General features: G+C 37.1%; 1 protein-coding gene across 5 annotated transcripts in view; it reads right to left on the bottom strand.

The window, feature by feature from the left end:
• Window positions 1–11,053, bottom strand: part of tfap2d (transcription factor AP-2 delta (activating enhancer binding protein 2 delta)) — a 28,389-nt gene extending 17,336 nt beyond the window's left edge. For 2 of the 5 annotated variants that reach the window (XM_016282962.1, XM_016282961.1), the window contains exon 1: window positions 10,898–11,053. In XM_016282962.1, coding sequence (XP_016138448.1) covers window positions 10,898–11,023 — 126 coding nt within the window. In that variant the 5' untranslated portion in view covers window positions 11,024–11,053. Of the gene's footprint in view, window positions 1–677; window positions 909–1,192; window positions 1,268–1,616; window positions 1,674–10,897 lie in introns of those variants that run through there. The other 3 variants (XM_016282965.1, XM_016282968.1, XM_016282969.1) reach the window with 3 other exon arrangements.
• Window positions 11,054–16,687: the final 5,634 nt, after the last annotated feature.

The following is a 16,687-nucleotide window of genomic DNA, read 5'->3' on the forward strand; positions in this document are numbered from 1 at the left end:
TTCTGTTCACCACCAGGAGTTTGCCCAACTATGACGACTTCCTCTATTCTGACAACCCAGGAAAAAGGGACCGTAATTTTTTTTTTATTGAAGAATTTAATTCTGTTATTCAGCAAGGATGCATTCAAGTGATCAAAAGTGACAGTAAAGACATTTATAATGTTACTAAAGACTATTTCAAATAAATGCTGTTCTTTTGAACTTTCTATTCATTAAAGAATTCTGAAAAAATGTATCAGTGTCCACAGAAATAATGCAACTGTTTTAAACATTGATAATAATAATAAATGTTTCTTGAGCAGCAAATCAGCATAGTAGAATGATTTCTGAAGGATCATGTGACACTGAAGACTGGAATAAAGATGCTGAAAATTCAGCTTTAATCACAGTAATAAATTATATTTTAAATTATATTCAAATAGAATCTAAATATGAATATTGTGAAATAATATTTCACAATATTACTATTTGTGATCAATAAATGCAGCTATGGTGAGCAGAACAGTCTTCTTTTAAAAGCTTTTGATTTAATGCTTAATGCTTTTCAAATAAGTTCACATTGAGGTGTTTCGCATGTGTAGCAGGATCATCTGTCACTGATAAGCTTTACCCCAAAACCATATTCAGGAAAAGAACACAAGATTTTTTTGTCCTTCATTAAAGAGCACAGTAATTACCTGAGTGACAGGTCGGTGTGCAGTTCACCCAGTGCTGTGTGCTTCACACACACACACACACACTCCTGGAGGAGAGACTTTACAAGAGGTGTACGGTTAACTCATGCGGCCTGCTATGAGGTTTCCATAGAAACGGATCTGTCCTGCGGCCTAGGTAATCCACAGGAGCTGTGTGTGAGAGTGTGAGCTGCGGTGCAGATGGGTAAATGTCGAGAGGAGAGGGACCCTGACCTGCCAAGAGAGCTGAATTAGTATTCACACAGTATGTGAACCCTACTGTGCTCCCTACCTCTCACTCTCTCTATCACACACACACACACACACACACACACACACATATTTGGCATACACTTTCATATGTTTGATGATGTGGAAACACTAATAGACTTCAGAGTGCTGGAGCAGGAGAGATCAATACTGCTCTTCTGCAACCAAACATCTAATTCCAGCAACTGTGAAATCTAATTTCTGTACCACAGAGATAAACATTGATAAATAAAGACATTTTCACCTACCTTGCATTGTTCTCTATCAAATGATACAGCAAAAATCTCTTGAGTTTACTTGATTTGGCTGCTTTAGAATGAAAGCTGAATGAACAAATGAAAACTGAGAAAATGTCAAGTCAACATGAATGCATTTGCAACCAATTTTACTTACTTATTACATTTTCAAGTATAACTGAATGTTCAATGAGGAAAAACGTTGGGAAGGACTTGATTTTATCTATTGGGAACAGATTGGCTGATGAAAAGTGGGTGTTCCCTTCCCTTGACGCCACTGCTGGTTATTCTAACATGGAGACTTGTTATTATGAAAGATCTTGGCCTCCATAATGTAGTTTTTTGTGTGGGTTTTGAGAAATGAAGCAACATGTGTCATCACATTTAAAGCAACATAACACAACAAGATTCTGCTATTATACATAATATTATTTACCAAAAATATTTTACTCACTCTTGTGATGTTCCAAACCATCCATATGACATTTCTTTCTTCTGTGGAACAAAAAAAGGAAGAAATATGAAGAATTGTGCTGGTCAATCTTTTCCATGCATTTGCAACGAATGGCAAATAAAGCCAAAAAAGGATGCAAAATCAGCATAAAAGCTCAGTCTGAATAATATATCACACATTCTAACTTTGATATTGGAATATATTGCAAGAGTCATATGGATCACTTTTATGATACTTATTAATCAGCATATAAGAATGATTTCTGAAGGATCATGTGACATTGGAGTAATGATGCTGAAAATTCAGCTTTGCATCACAGGAATAAATTACATTATTAAATATATTCAAATAGAAATTTGATACTTTAAACTGTAAAAATATTTGACAATATTACTGTTTTTACTGTATTTTTGAATCAAACAAAAGCAACCTTAGACATAAGAGACTTCTTTCAAAAAACTTGCCAACCCAAAATGTAAGAACGGTACACTGCAATGCAATTCTATCACATGTTTTTGTAGTTCAGCACTAGACATTTCTTCTTGCACTAATGAATCTGAGATGTCAACAACAGGTAGAATTACATGCTGAAAGAAACTGAAGATACATCAGAGAGCATACAGCGTTAGTTTTAGACATTAAGAAAGCAAACTCCTAAACTAAGCTAATCAGCAAAACCACCGTAAAAACCACCCTCTCATTACGATGAAAAAAGGAGATTCACTTCCTCCTCCATGAGCTAATGCTAAGCCCATGCTAAACGCTAGCCCTTTACTGCCCTGCCCCGACACACCCTGATGCCCTTCTGCCCGCCTGTGCTTTGACGGACAGCTGTGGAGTTCTGGACCAACTCCAGCCAGTGGGATTACTCATGCAAGTAATCTCCCATGATGCCCTGCGGCCAAGCTAGGGCGTGCTGCGCCTCTGCTCCTTATTAATATGCATGAGAATGCTAATGAGCAGGAAGCACACAGGTGAGCTCGCTCAAAGAAGCCAGTCACAACACAGGAGCCCATATTCTAATTACGCGCCACAGACCTTCCCACTCGACACAATAGACAATATCACATTCTCACACACACAGCGTGAAAACTCTCAGCCTCTCGATATGATAACTGTCTGACGAGACGCACGTCTGGCTGTTGCAGAAACACTCTGCAAACTCATTCCTGAAATACAGTGTCATAGGTGTTAGCGAGACGTTTCAAATCAAAACCTGGTTTTATATAAAGGTTACAGGCAAAAGCCACGAGCAAATTCCCTGAAGCCTCTATCAGTCAATCTGAGTTTAAACACACACACACACACACACAGTCTCACACGCTCAGTGAATACTATGACAACATTACTGCAGTAACAACCTGACAAGGTGATATGAAGAACTCCTAAGCATAAGAAATGTAAAATACTACTATTATCAATTCTGATCAGATCATCTTGGTGCATAATACCAGTGCGGGGGGAGTTTTTGTTGAAAAAAAAATTATTTTACTCAGCAAGCATGCACTGTATGCACTGTTGACGAAACCTTTTGGGTCTCAAATACTAAAAAAATATGTATTTTCTTGAAACTACATAAAAACCCTAAAAACAAAATTACCCCAAATGTTGTCCCAACTAGTCAAACACAGTTATGTGAACAAAGAATTTCATATTGTTGAAATTTTAAGGGTTTGTGAGTTCCCATGCATTGCAGCATGAATAAATTATGCAGTTACTGTTATAGGATTATTGTTTTGCTGCATGTTTGCTGACTTCATTTAAACTTTTTTGTTGTTGTTTTGTCATTATTGTTAGTTATTTGTTGTACTGTGATGCAAAGAGCTCATCTTTTTAACATCTGTTGATTGCCACCGTTCTTGAGGCTTGTGCGTCTAGTTTTGAGGCCTAGAGAATGTTCAGCCTGATATCCATTTTCTGGATATATTAATCTTGTAAGTTGTTTTACAAGCAAAGACAATGTTGTCTACATATTAGACTAAGTTATGCATTCGGGTTTGTCATTCATAAATAAACATAAAATCAATGTGGTGATTTATTACACATTATTTTTTTCTTCCAGGAAACAGAAAAAAATAAATGACCTCAACGACATTGTTTCAGTTGCTGTGACAAGAATTTTTCTATTAGCAAAATAAGACAATCAGCATTGCATGAACAAGCAAATGTACATTGGCTCAACAAAGTATATTTACTGAGAAGAACTAAAATACTATTGTCGAGAGAACTCAAAAGTCTTACTGCATCAAGCTGCCTTATTTTTTTTTACGTTTTCTCAACTATTTATTTTTTTACAGTGTGCGTTAAACTGGTCAAAAGTGAAATTAAAGACATTTATAATGTTATATATAAATATAATTTCTATTTCAAATAAATGTTGTTCATTTGAACTTTCAATTCACATGAAAATTTTGGAAAAATCACAATTATTACAAAAATATGAAGCAGCACAAATGTTTTCGATATTAATAATAATAAATATTTCTTGAGCATATTAGAACGATTTCTGATGATGAGTAATGATGCTGAAAATTCAGCTTTCCTTCACATAAATAAATTGCATCTTGAAATACATTTCAATAGAAAACTTTTTTTAAATTGTAATAATATTTCACGATATTACAGTTTTACTGTATTTTTGTTCAAATAAATGCAGCCTTAGTGAGCACAAGAAACTTACTACTTATTACTGCTATTGTCACTAATGTAAAACCCATGATACATTTTTATGGGTTCTGCTTTCAACAGTCTAAAATGCATTTTGCAAGTAAATGCAAGTAGTTGACAGTGGTGCCTAATAACAAGTTTGTTTTATGGTAGTAACACTGTCTGTAGTGATTTATATGGCATTTTGGCAGACACCATGGTTACCATGGTGAACATTTGTAAGAGCTGTCTGGTTCCTACAAATGAGCTGTAGAGTTTATTCTAAACAGCATTTCTGGTCAATGTTGATGGGTATTAAAATGTGTTTTACCTGTTTTGGGAATGAACATGTAAACAGCTTTAAATACCTGCTTCAAGAAGAGCAGAAATGATTAAAGCAGTGGTTCTCAACCAGGTGGCCAAGGCCTCAGCAAACTTCTGGGGCCACAGGATGACTTAAAATTGATTATGTAACAAATTGAATTAAAACTTAATAGCCTAATGTTAAAATATGAAAAAACTCCCAGTTTCTGTTAAAAAAAAGTTGCCATAAGTACAAAAGAAATACCAGAGTATGTAATATCAGGCTATATTTATTTTTTGCCTCAACACAGAGATGTACCCTAATGGTAATAGTTCTGTATAAAAATCTACCTTTATTTGCTATTTACTACAGTAAAATTGATGCATTAAATTACTGTGACAACTATGGAAAGACTTCAGAAAGACCCATAACAGTGCCCTAAAAACGATCAAAGAGCTGTGTGGTCTAGGTAACTTTAGCTGAAGAGGGAAATTTGTTCAAAGAAAGTTATTATAACATGCACTTATAAATCATTCACAAAAGGACTGAACTTATTAAAAAGTAAACGGGGACTGAACAAAACAACTTTGAAAAGTAGGCTATTAATGGTCTCCCAAAATGTGAGATTGGTGGACAAAATAGCAATCTCTGTATAGAACGTTTATCCACCTTACTTTTAACGTAACAGTGGGTATGGTCATTTGTAACTTGAATGTGCGAGGCTTCCAGTGTCATTGCGTTGTTATTTTCAAAGCCACTAGAAGGCAAGCCTGCATCCTTAGCTAAAAAATTATAATGGCTAATGCTAACGTTTCTGCTCTGACAGTACGTGGGAAAGGAGACCAGAGGCTGTTTTCTTTTTTTTGAATGGATGTCAATGGAGGAGAGGCTTCACTACACTAAATAAACAGCTTTTTAGAGGAAACCGCTTATCATTTAATGAATCGACAGCCTATCGGCTAATCTTCAACAAGTTTTACACTAAACAATACTTTTGGATTGAACTATTTTTAGAGTTTACAATGGGGAAAGAGAAGTCACTAACTTTTTGCGACAGGTGGGATTCAGTTTATGGCACTTCTCATTCATTCGGTTGTGGCTAGGGATACAGCTAAAACCGGAAGCTAACAATAAATTACATTTTCCATCAGACTGTGTTTTATTAACGTCTTGCACCTACCCCAACCCTAAACCTACTCCTTACAATAATGCAAAAACAGTATGCTATATCGATGTGCGCATGCCAAGTAGTTTTAGCTGTATTCCTTGTAGCTTTAACCCATTCATTCCTATGGTATGGTATTATCGTAATCATAAACACACTGGTTTGTAGATTAAAAAGTTTGACCGTTTACCGCACTTGTTATTCTTCTGGTTGTTTAGCGGCTAATGAAACAGACATCTCGCACACATTCACAGAAAAGAGCTTACTTCCGCGTTGCAAAATAAGGTGGCCCCGTGTTTGACCCTTACCAGAATCATGTTTCTCACCATTACGAAAGACTCTCCGAATCAGCCGCACCTGCAGGATAAAAGTCACTCTGTCAATCTAACCAGCTCCAGGTCAAACAACAGTAACACAACGTCTTTCTTAACAAGACACGGTTTGAGTCTGAAATGAGTTTATGAGCGGTGACGTGCCGTCCCCTTCTGCCCGCACAAGAGCCCAGCACAGTCACACTTCAAACACACACTACTTGTATTATTGCATGGTAAACAGCAGCCGCAGAAAGCTACACACACGGCGTACTAGAGAGAGAATCACATTAAACAGAACGCTTGACACCGCAGATGCCTCACATTACTCCTGCTGCGTGCGTGCACGATACGCTTCATGATGCCTGACAGCTCTGAACTCCTTCCCATAATGCATTGTGTGGAGAGACACTCTAATTGATGACACAGGTGAGACTGCGCGAGGTGATCGAAAGTGTCGTCGCGGGTGAGACAACGTGCGTGTGCATGTTTGATGTTGATTACATATGGAGGAAGAAATGAAATCTTCAGTCAGTTCTCTCCGGATTTAAGGAGATATCAAGAGGCAGAGAGGGAGAAAGAGGGAATGGGGTGGAAGACAAGGTGATGCAATAATTTAAAGAGGAGGAGTTCTCCTCATTTCTCTGGTTATCAAACGCTCCCTGAGATTTTATTCTGTTCTGAGGAGATCCGTCTGTGCGGTTTTGGGAATGTCTTCATCTAATAAACCAAAGGCTTTGCGTGCGCTTTAATATAGTACAACAAATGCAAACTTACGTGGTGCACGTTAGACGCATGCGGCCTACAGAGAGACACGCAAGCCGAAAAGGTGTTTTTGTACATGCATGCAAAAAAATGTGGATGTGTGATGTGGCCTGTCGTGTTCTTTTGTTGTGTGATGTTGTGTGTTTTGTGGGAGTGTGAGATTCATGATATTCTGGAGTTAAAATATTGTTCTCTTCGGATTTTAGAGATTTAAAATGAGACGACATTAGACAAGAAGACAATGAAATCAGAGGAGATGATAAGAAAATAGAAGAAACAAAAAATGAGAGTAAAGAAAGTAGTGAGTAAAGATGAAAGCGGAAAAAAGGGCGAAATGGGAAGAGGCAAGAAAAGAAGAAATAAGCAGAGAAGGAAAGAATATAAGAGACGAGACAAAAATGAGAATGAATAGAAGAGATTAGGAAAGATAAGTTGACAAAATAGACAAAATGAGAAGAAATTAAATATAAAAATAAATACATATAGAAATAAGTCAGTGAATAAGATTAAAATAAGAAGAGAAGAGAAAAGAGACAAGACAAATGAGAAGAAACAAGAACAGGGAAAATAGCAGAGACAAAGTGAGAAGAGATGAAATGAAAGGAAAAATTATGGGAGGCAAGAAGAGAAGAAATGAGCTGAGAAGAGACAAGACAAGATGAAAAAAGAAGAGAAGAGGATTCAAATAAGAGGAAAGGAGTGATGAGAGAAAATGAAACAAGACAAAGGAACAGATGAAATGAAAAAAATATGAGAAGAAATTAGAAGAAACAAGAAAATGATGAGACAAAGTGAGAAGAAATGAGATGAAAGAGACAAGAAGAGCAAAGGTGAGAAAAGAAGAAAATGAGAGAAGAGACCAAATGAGAAGAAACCGGACAAGAAGAGTCCAGGGAACAAAATATAGAAGAGTTGAGAAAAGATAAGCTAAAACAGAAGCTAAATAAGAGATGGAATGAGAATAAAATAAGAGAAGAGATAAAATTATAGATGAAAGAAGAAGAGATGAGAAAAATGAGACAGAAATAAGAAGAGAAGGGATCAAAAGATGAGCTGAAAATGACAGATGACACAAAATGTGAAGAAACCAAAGAAATTGTGAAATGAGAATGGGAGAGACGAAATGAGGAGAAGACGCAAAATGAGAAGAGATGAGACAACATGAGAAGATGTGAGAAAAATTCAAGGAATTACATAAGAAAGAAGAGATTAACTGAAAACCTCTGAAAGAAAGTAGAAGAGAATTGACTTGAGAAAAATGAGAAGAGATACTGTAAAAGAGATGAAAATGTTGAGACAAAATGAGAAGAAAATAAGAGACTAAATGAGAATGAAGAGAAGAGAAGAGAAAAGAAGAGAAGAGAATGTGAGGAGAGGGGGATGGAGGGAAGAGGAGAGGAAGGTTTCATGTAAAAGAGGGAGACTGAAGCTCCCACGAGACTCTCTCCATTAATTGTGAAGTGAAGGTGCCCTCAGGCCAACACAGGGGAACAGAATCACTCACTCTCTCTCTCTCACACACACACACACACACACACAAACACACACACTGACAAACACACACACACACACACACACCCACACACACACACTATATATACTATACTCACAGCTACACATACTATAACACTATACACAAATACACAACAATTCTATTACACTACAAACACAGACACATCACATATAAGATATAACAATGACATCAGGAATCATAGTGTAATGTGTGTGTGTGTGTGTGTGTGTGTGTGTATTTAGCTCTTTGGGCACAAAATTATCCCAAGAAGTGACAACTCATCCCTAGAAAACTGACAAAAACCTCCCTAATTTGGACAAGCTAAAAAAATTATTTAAATGATTTCAAATATTCATAAAGAATTATATTTTTAATTCTACAAAAAATTTAAACGTTTATAATGACTTTATAGCCATAATTAGCTTTATAAATATATATATAAAAAAATTAATATAGACATATAAAAAAAAAAGAGCTAATGTTTTCATTCAAATTGCTGAATGAACTTGTGTTCTGGCATATGAGAGTCTGTGAGTGACACTGGGATTGACTGAGCTGTAAAACAATCAGTCCACTAGAGGGAGCACCGGGAATACAGTATGACTGACCCTCTCTCACAAATGCACACATACACTCTCTCACAAACACACACACTAAGCTTGGGCCTGTTAAACACAGAGCTAATGTTTTCATTCAAATTGCTGAATGAACTTGTGTTCTGGCATATGAGAGTCTGTGAGTGACACTGGGATTGACTGAGCTGTAAAACAATCAGTCCACTAGAGGGAGCACCGGGAATACAGTATGACTGACCCTCTCTCACAAATGCACACACACACTCTCTCACAAACACACACACTAAGCTTGGGCCTGTTAAACACTTCAAGAATTTCTTCATCATATTCTAGACAGACATGTGCAGAAAACCTCTGACAAATTACCCAGAAAACACATCTGATACTAAAGGAGTGTTCTGTATTCATTATGAACATAATACTGACACAACCACAGACTCATTTCGACTCATCTCTCATTTCTAAAAACAAAAAGGCTGAGCGTGTTCATCTCATTCTGTCAATCGCAATGCAAGTGTTTATATTCTTATATCATCCCTCATAGTCCAATTTAGAGGTCACATCTTGAGCTTGAGTCCTCTATCTCAGGCAGAAAGCTAAATGTGTTTATCTCAGTCAGAAATTATATGAACATGAGATCTTGATCAAAGCCACCGCACTGTTATAATTAACCCAGAATGTCAATTTAAACAAATATGGCAAACAATCTCCTGGATATATTTTAAAATTAAATCAGATTCAAAGCACCATTAAACAGCAGAGGAATGATCAACAGGCCTAAACAACCAGCACAAATCTGTAAAGATGAAAAATAGATGCCATGTACAACATGAAGAGATGTTGCTGATTTCACAAACACTGCCATTTGCCTCATCATGAACAGAGACACTACAGGATTTTCTATTTATGAACAGAATATTCTGGGTTAAATCCAGCAACAAAAAAGGACCGCCCCATATTTCCAATATATCTGCTTAACTTTTAGTATATTTTTGTTTTATTTACAAACTCAAACTAAGAGACAAGTCAAAATTATTGTCTGTGGTAATCAACATCAGGCCAAAGATTATATTGATTGTATATTGCCTTTTAAAATTTTAATCAAGATCAAGAATCAAGGGTTACAGATTTGTTCTGACAAACTCAAAGACAGTGACACATGCAAAATATTAAAATGCTAAAACGAATCATTTAATTGTGCAAAGTTAGGATGGCAATATATTCTAATTTGTGAACTAACCTATTAAATGTCAGGAGAAAACAATTACAATATCTCTTGTTGATGATGTTAATAGTCATGCATCCAATGAAATGTTACAATATTTTGTCGCAGACTGTCCTGTATCTTGTTAATTTCTTTAATACTAATATAATATTTAAACCCATGTTTGTTTTGTTTATATCGCTGGTAAATTAATATTCTGCTGTTGCATGAATTATAAATTTAAATGTTGCTAATTTTACATATTACTGGGTGATGTTAATGCATTTCGATGTTCCATTTTAAGCACAATTTGGTTTAATTTTTGTACGCTAAACAATTTAGTGTTCAGTCGCCACTTAATTTGTAAAATCTTAATCTGGAAGAAAAGCTAGATTCAACTAAACCCTGTTTGTTTGCAGTCTTTTACTGTAAGCTTTTACTAAGTTTCAGTGCAAATAGTAGGCTAATACTACAGTAGGCTACTTTGTTATAAACGATGTATAATTAAACAATTTCCATTCATATACCATGGTATTTGCATATTGTACTCTAGTATTTAAAAACTACCACACAGTAGTACACCTCCGAAAATACAGGTAGGCTACTTTTTGTCAGTGCTGTTTAAGTGCTGCTGCTGCTTTCCCAGATTTCAGTGTGAATTCAGTCCTGAGGAAAGAGAGCGTGTTTGACTCAAGGTTTCACCATGACATACTGAGGAAGAGGAGGATATTGAGAGGAAGATAACAGGAAACACACACACACACAGAGAGACAGCCATACCCCGATGGAGCTGCTCTCTCCTGTTTCCCTCTCCGGCCCATCTCTCCATCCTGACAGGAGAGGCTTCAGGCATCTGCTGAGCTTCAGGCCACACACACACACACACACGGTGATGTCTAACCACATTACACACTCATAACAACAAATTCACGCTGTACTCTGCTGTCACACGCGAGGATGATGAATTCGGTGTTGTGATTGTGTGACTGTGAGCGTTCCTGCAAACCACAAAATTCACTGATGACAGTATATGAGTGTGTGTTGTGTGTGCGTGGCCTGACGGCAGTCTGAAGTTTTGCCATGCTCCCAGGGATGGCGAGTGTAAAGTGGGTTGCCGGGGGCGACGGCGATATGAAAGGTGGCTAATGAAGCACTTAGCATTTGAAGGCTAGCAGCGGACCGCGCCCGAGTTCCGTCAGTCCTGATTGGCCGACGGGAGGGCTAACTCGAGCTGAGTGGTCTTTTGTTGCTCGGCGACGAGCCCTGAGGCGACGCCCCAACCCTGACCCCTCCCCACCCATCAGCGGGGATGCGATGTGACAAGTTTAGTGGGAGGAGAGAGCCGCTCTTTTCTTTCTGTCTGTACAGCTGGAGAGGTCGCGTGTGTGTTTATCAGATCTGCTCTGAGTGACTGAGAGAATATCTGTCTCTCTACCTGCTCCCCGTCTGTCTCACCTCATGTTTCATTCGCTTGCTCTTTGCCAGCACCTGTCTCCCTGCATTTCACTTCTCCCACGCTTCCCCTCGTTCTCTCTTAAACGCAATAACCGTTTTAAGACAGACAACGCCAGCTCCTCTTATACAGAACCGATGCAAACACGCTCATCCGGGTAATGAGGACTAACCATAGGCTTGCATTGTTATTAATGCAGGGGAACTGGGGCTAGCTGTCACGTGTGGATTTCCTGGGTTTATTGTTGAAAGTCAGTTTCTGTATAGATTGAAACCCCTTTTCACCGTTTTGCTCAAGAACAACATACAGTTCTTTTAACATGCTAAATTACTATTAATAGTAAAACAATTCTGAAAAAAAGATAAAAGAAAAGGAAAAACATACGAAAAATATTGTTTTGGCCAACATAAATTAACATACACATATTTAGAAAGTATTTATGCATGCAAAATATATGAACAAAAAAGATAAAAGAAATGAACAGCTTTCTTATTATTCAGGAAGGACGCATTAAATTGATCAAAAGTGACAGTAAAGACATTTATAATGTTACAAAAAAATTATATTTCAAATAAATGCTGGTGTTTTGAACTTTCTATCCATCTAAGAATCCTTGTTTCCACAAAAATATGAAGCAGCACTAATGTTTTCAACATTGATCATAATCAGAAATGTTTCTTGAGCAAATCGGCATATTAATGATTTCTGAAGGATCATGTGACACTGAAGAGTAATGATGCTGAAAATTCAGCTTTGATCACATTACTTTAATATAATATTTCACAATGTTACTGTTTTTACAGTATTTTTAAAAAACAAAATAAATGCAGCCACCAGACGTCTTTCAGAAACATCTTACCAACCCAAACTTGACTTTTGTCTGAATATGTCAGTGTGGTTTTATTGTTTATTTGTTAGTTAGCAAAAATATGAATATTTTAATATTGAATTCAGAAAAAAATTATCTTATTTCAGCTTAGACTAACAAAATTTGAAATACTGACTCAAAACAGCCACTGTGACAGCTTCTTCGTGTGACAACTAGCCCCGGTCTCTCATAAAGCCAATTATAATGACATCTGACTGACTCTAGGCCAACCATACCCTTCGTGAAAAATGCTATTATTTAACATTTTTGCCTTTAAGGCCGGTTTTGTGAGATTTAATGTAACTAAATAAGCCCATACTTACATAAACTAAAATTTTATGTCCAGTTGCATGCATTGTTTTTTCAGACAGGCGATGACAGTGAAGCCCATTGCAGGTCCTTCACTGTGTGTCAGGGTAGAGAAGGGGAAAATTAAAGCCATTGACAGAAGGAGTAATGAACCACGAAAAAAAACAGTTTGATGGAGAAACAACAGTAAAAATAAAGAGAATGGCCCGTTCCTCCAGCGTGAGGCACTTATTTATCTGAAGACTTTCTGTTTTATTGTTATTGAGCTAAAAAAGGGAGCATTGCATCTTGAGACATTGCAGACTAGCAAAGAGCAATCAATTTCTGCAAACACACACACACACACACACACACACACACAAACACACACGGACATAGAGTTGTGTTGTTTTTTAGGTTACGTCCCTTACCCTAAAACACTTTCTCTGTCTTTTATGTTTATTCGTTTCTCTTGTACTCGTGTTTTATTGAGTTTGTTATCGTCGCGTCTTTATTTCCACGACAGAGCAGAGCGCCGTCCCAGCAGAGTCAACTTCATTTGAACGTCACAGTGAATTTGTGTGCATGTGTGTCTAAACCACTCTGATGTCTGTTTCCATTTGAAATCAGTTTCACTCTCATTTCACTTTAGGTCTGAGATTTTGAACGTCCCGGGGTTTAAAAAATTTTTTTTTTATCGATCAAGATCCCACCCGAGCCTTGATTTCAGTCTAATTTGTAGTCTAATTGGTCAGCTACACATTTCACGCGTCGCACAAACACACACATGCTGAAGAGGCACTTTTGTGAAGTTTGCTGCTCCTCCCGTTTGTTTAGATTTGTGGATATTGATGTCGTCAGCCAGTTCTGTTTATACTTAAGGGCAAAAATCATCAGTGCTTTCATCTTTATGATTACAAAAACATTGAGAAGAGAGCAAGAGGATGAGAGAAGTGATAAATTAAACAAAGATCTTTCCTCATCTATAAATCTATACATCTGCATTAGAATGGACAGTGACAGGAGTCAGCGTAAGGACAAGTCGATCTGTTGGCAAAACAAACACATTCATTGACCTAATGACCTTCAAACTCTAGCCATTATAGTCACCAATATGACTAAATATGATAAACTACAACTACACTGATCTTAGCATGTTTAAAGATGATCTTAATCACTATGGAAAGTAAATTAAAAGCTTTAGATTAGGTGTCTTTAACTTATATTTAACCCTCATGTTGTGTTTTGGCCATTTTGACCTGGAGAGGATTTCATTTTTTCTAAAAATTCTAATTAAAGGGGTCATATGACGTTGCTAAAAAGAACATTATTTTGTGTATTTGGTGTAATGAAATGTGTTTATGTGGTTTAAGGTTAAAAAAATACATTATTTTCCACATACTGTACATTATTGTTTCTCCTCTTTGCCCCGCCTTTCTGAAACGCGTCGATTTTTACAAAGCTCATCGTTCTAAAAAAGCAAGGTGTGCTCTGATTGGCCAGCTATCCAGTACGTTGTCATTCGCCGAATGCCTCAAGCGTGTGACGGAAATGTTACGCCCCTTACCATACTGTGATGCCGTGTCACGGAGCGACGAGACAAAACCAGTAAAACCCATTATAAACGAGGCATTTGTTGCATCCAGTGGGGACATAATTACTGATTATAATGACTAATGACTGTCTTTTTACACATTGCGTTGCATATCGTGCCGCGTAAACATAAAACCATGTCTGCATTTGTGATCGGAGAAAGGACAAACAACAAGCGCTATACACTGCTCAAAACTCACGTTTGAATCGTCAGTGGCAAATTCTTTAAATATGAAAACATACTTACAGGCTGTGAGTCAGAAGCGCCAGACTGTCCTTGCAAAGTTGGAATTGCCCACTTTATAGAAACAGCCTTTGTGCACAGCCGCATTGTAGCTACTCTCCTAGGAAACAGTTCTCCATAAAATGTGCTGCACACATAGGCGGAGCGTGTGTAAGGCTGGGGAAGGCGTAGCCAAAAATGCCCCTGCACAAACAAATTAAATCTATTAGACTGTTGCTAACAAAATGATAATGAATAGAAAGTGTCGATTGCGGCAATAAATTAAGATCTGCTCATGTTGCACCGTATTTCATTTTAGGTGTTTTTAGAGTGTTGTGCATTATAACCAATCACTCACGATTCTGTTGAGCTTAGGAATGCAATGGCCAATCAGAGGCGTTCAGATGAGTCATCGCTGAAACTCATCAGTTTTGAGTGCGCACGCGTTCGCTGACTGAATTCTGGATGCGCATATGTATGTACAATGTAAGTTAGAGATTCATTTCACAGTGTAGACAGCTTAAGTGATTATAACGATAGTTTTTTTTTTAGTTTTTTTTTTTTAGAGTGCTTAAACTCGCGATAGATCAAAGTTAGTGATAATGTCACTTTCTGTATAATAATTTATTCACTGTTTGAATAACCTTGGAAAGGAAACGTTTTATAATTACCTGTTTCTAATGTTTTTTATTAAATTGTAATCACGTTAAATACAAATTCAGTTCCATTAAACATATTTTATTAGCCTACATGACACCCATGTCTGGTTCTTGCCTAAAAAGATGGGTTTATGTTTGTAGGTAATAGATTTGGCTGCTTTTACCCTTACCCTGGAGTTAGTCCACCCTCCACCTATGGCTGCACACACTCGAATATTTGGTTTGAACTGTTCTGGAACAGTGTTGTAAATACAACTTAACCACTGATTTCTAGTCGTGCCCTCTTTTGGAAGAGCAAACAAAGTAGTTTCACTTCCACAACGAAACACACAGCGTCTCCACGACATGGCGGCGGCGGCAACAACAATACTACAGCGAGAATAAAAGTTACGCTTTCTTTCTTTGCGTGAACATTTGGGCGGTGTTATGCAAATCTTCCCACACAGTGACATAGACATGTGGGGGCGTGTTTAAACGAGGTGTTTTAGGAGGGAGTGGACGACTCTTAACTTTTTTAAAAGAATATCTCTTCGAGACTTGGGTTCGAGACTTTAGTCTTTGCAACTTTAGGGATCTTATCTATGCACGAACAGCTTGTAACACTCCAAAGAGAAAGGAAAACTTGAAATCGCATCATATGACCCCTTTAATGTTATGACTCTTCACACACAGGGTCTAACAACTTCCCCACCATAATTATAATATTTGTATTTTTCCCCCCGGACTTTGTTACACATGTGGTGTTTCCAATCAAAAATGACCTACAAAAAATTGCTTATAAATTTCTTGTTATGCTATATTATTAACAAATACTGGATTCAATCATTTTATCAGCTTATTTTCTTTCAATGAAAAGAAGAAGCACAGGTTTTGTATTTCTTTTTGTACCTGGCTATATGCCTCACTGATCTGACTTCATGCACCTCAGTTTTTGAGTGAACATTGCAAAAATATATATATTTTTTCAATTAAAAAACGGAGGTGCATAAGCTCAGATCAATGAGGCCTACAATCAATCAGTTCCAAAAAAGAGCATTACAAGCATTTAAAAAAAAATTATTTTTACTGAGAAAACCAGCACAAGGGTTAAAAGTTTTTGACGCAAATGTACATTTTTTGTGCACATATTAAATGCACAGTCAAATGCATTATTAATAATCAAAATAAATCATTTTCACTAATATAGTTGGTTGTTTACCATGTAACATGCATGGTGCATCAATATAGAATTACTATAGAATCTGACTAAACTCTCATCTAATTTTTCTGGTTTTATTAAAGTGTTTTTAAGATTCCGTGTGTGTTCAGCATGATGCATGTGCTGAGAATAATGAAGGATTGTGCGAGTGTGTCTGAACGTATTTGTGAGTGTGTGTTTGTGTTTACTGAGGAGCGATGGCACAGCGATGTCTCCTCAGCAGATGAGATCGGAGATGACAGGCCAACACTGCTCTTTGTCAGAACATGAGAGTGAGAGAGTGTGTAA

The sequence above is a fragment of the Sinocyclocheilus grahami genome, unplaced genomic scaffold (genome assembly GCF_001515645.1).
Source record: "Sinocyclocheilus grahami isolate Dianchi unplaced genomic scaffold, SAMN03320097.WGS_v1.1 scaffold168.1, whole genome shotgun sequence".
Taxonomy (NCBI): Eukaryota; Metazoa; Chordata; class Actinopteri; order Cypriniformes; family Cyprinidae; genus Sinocyclocheilus; species Sinocyclocheilus grahami.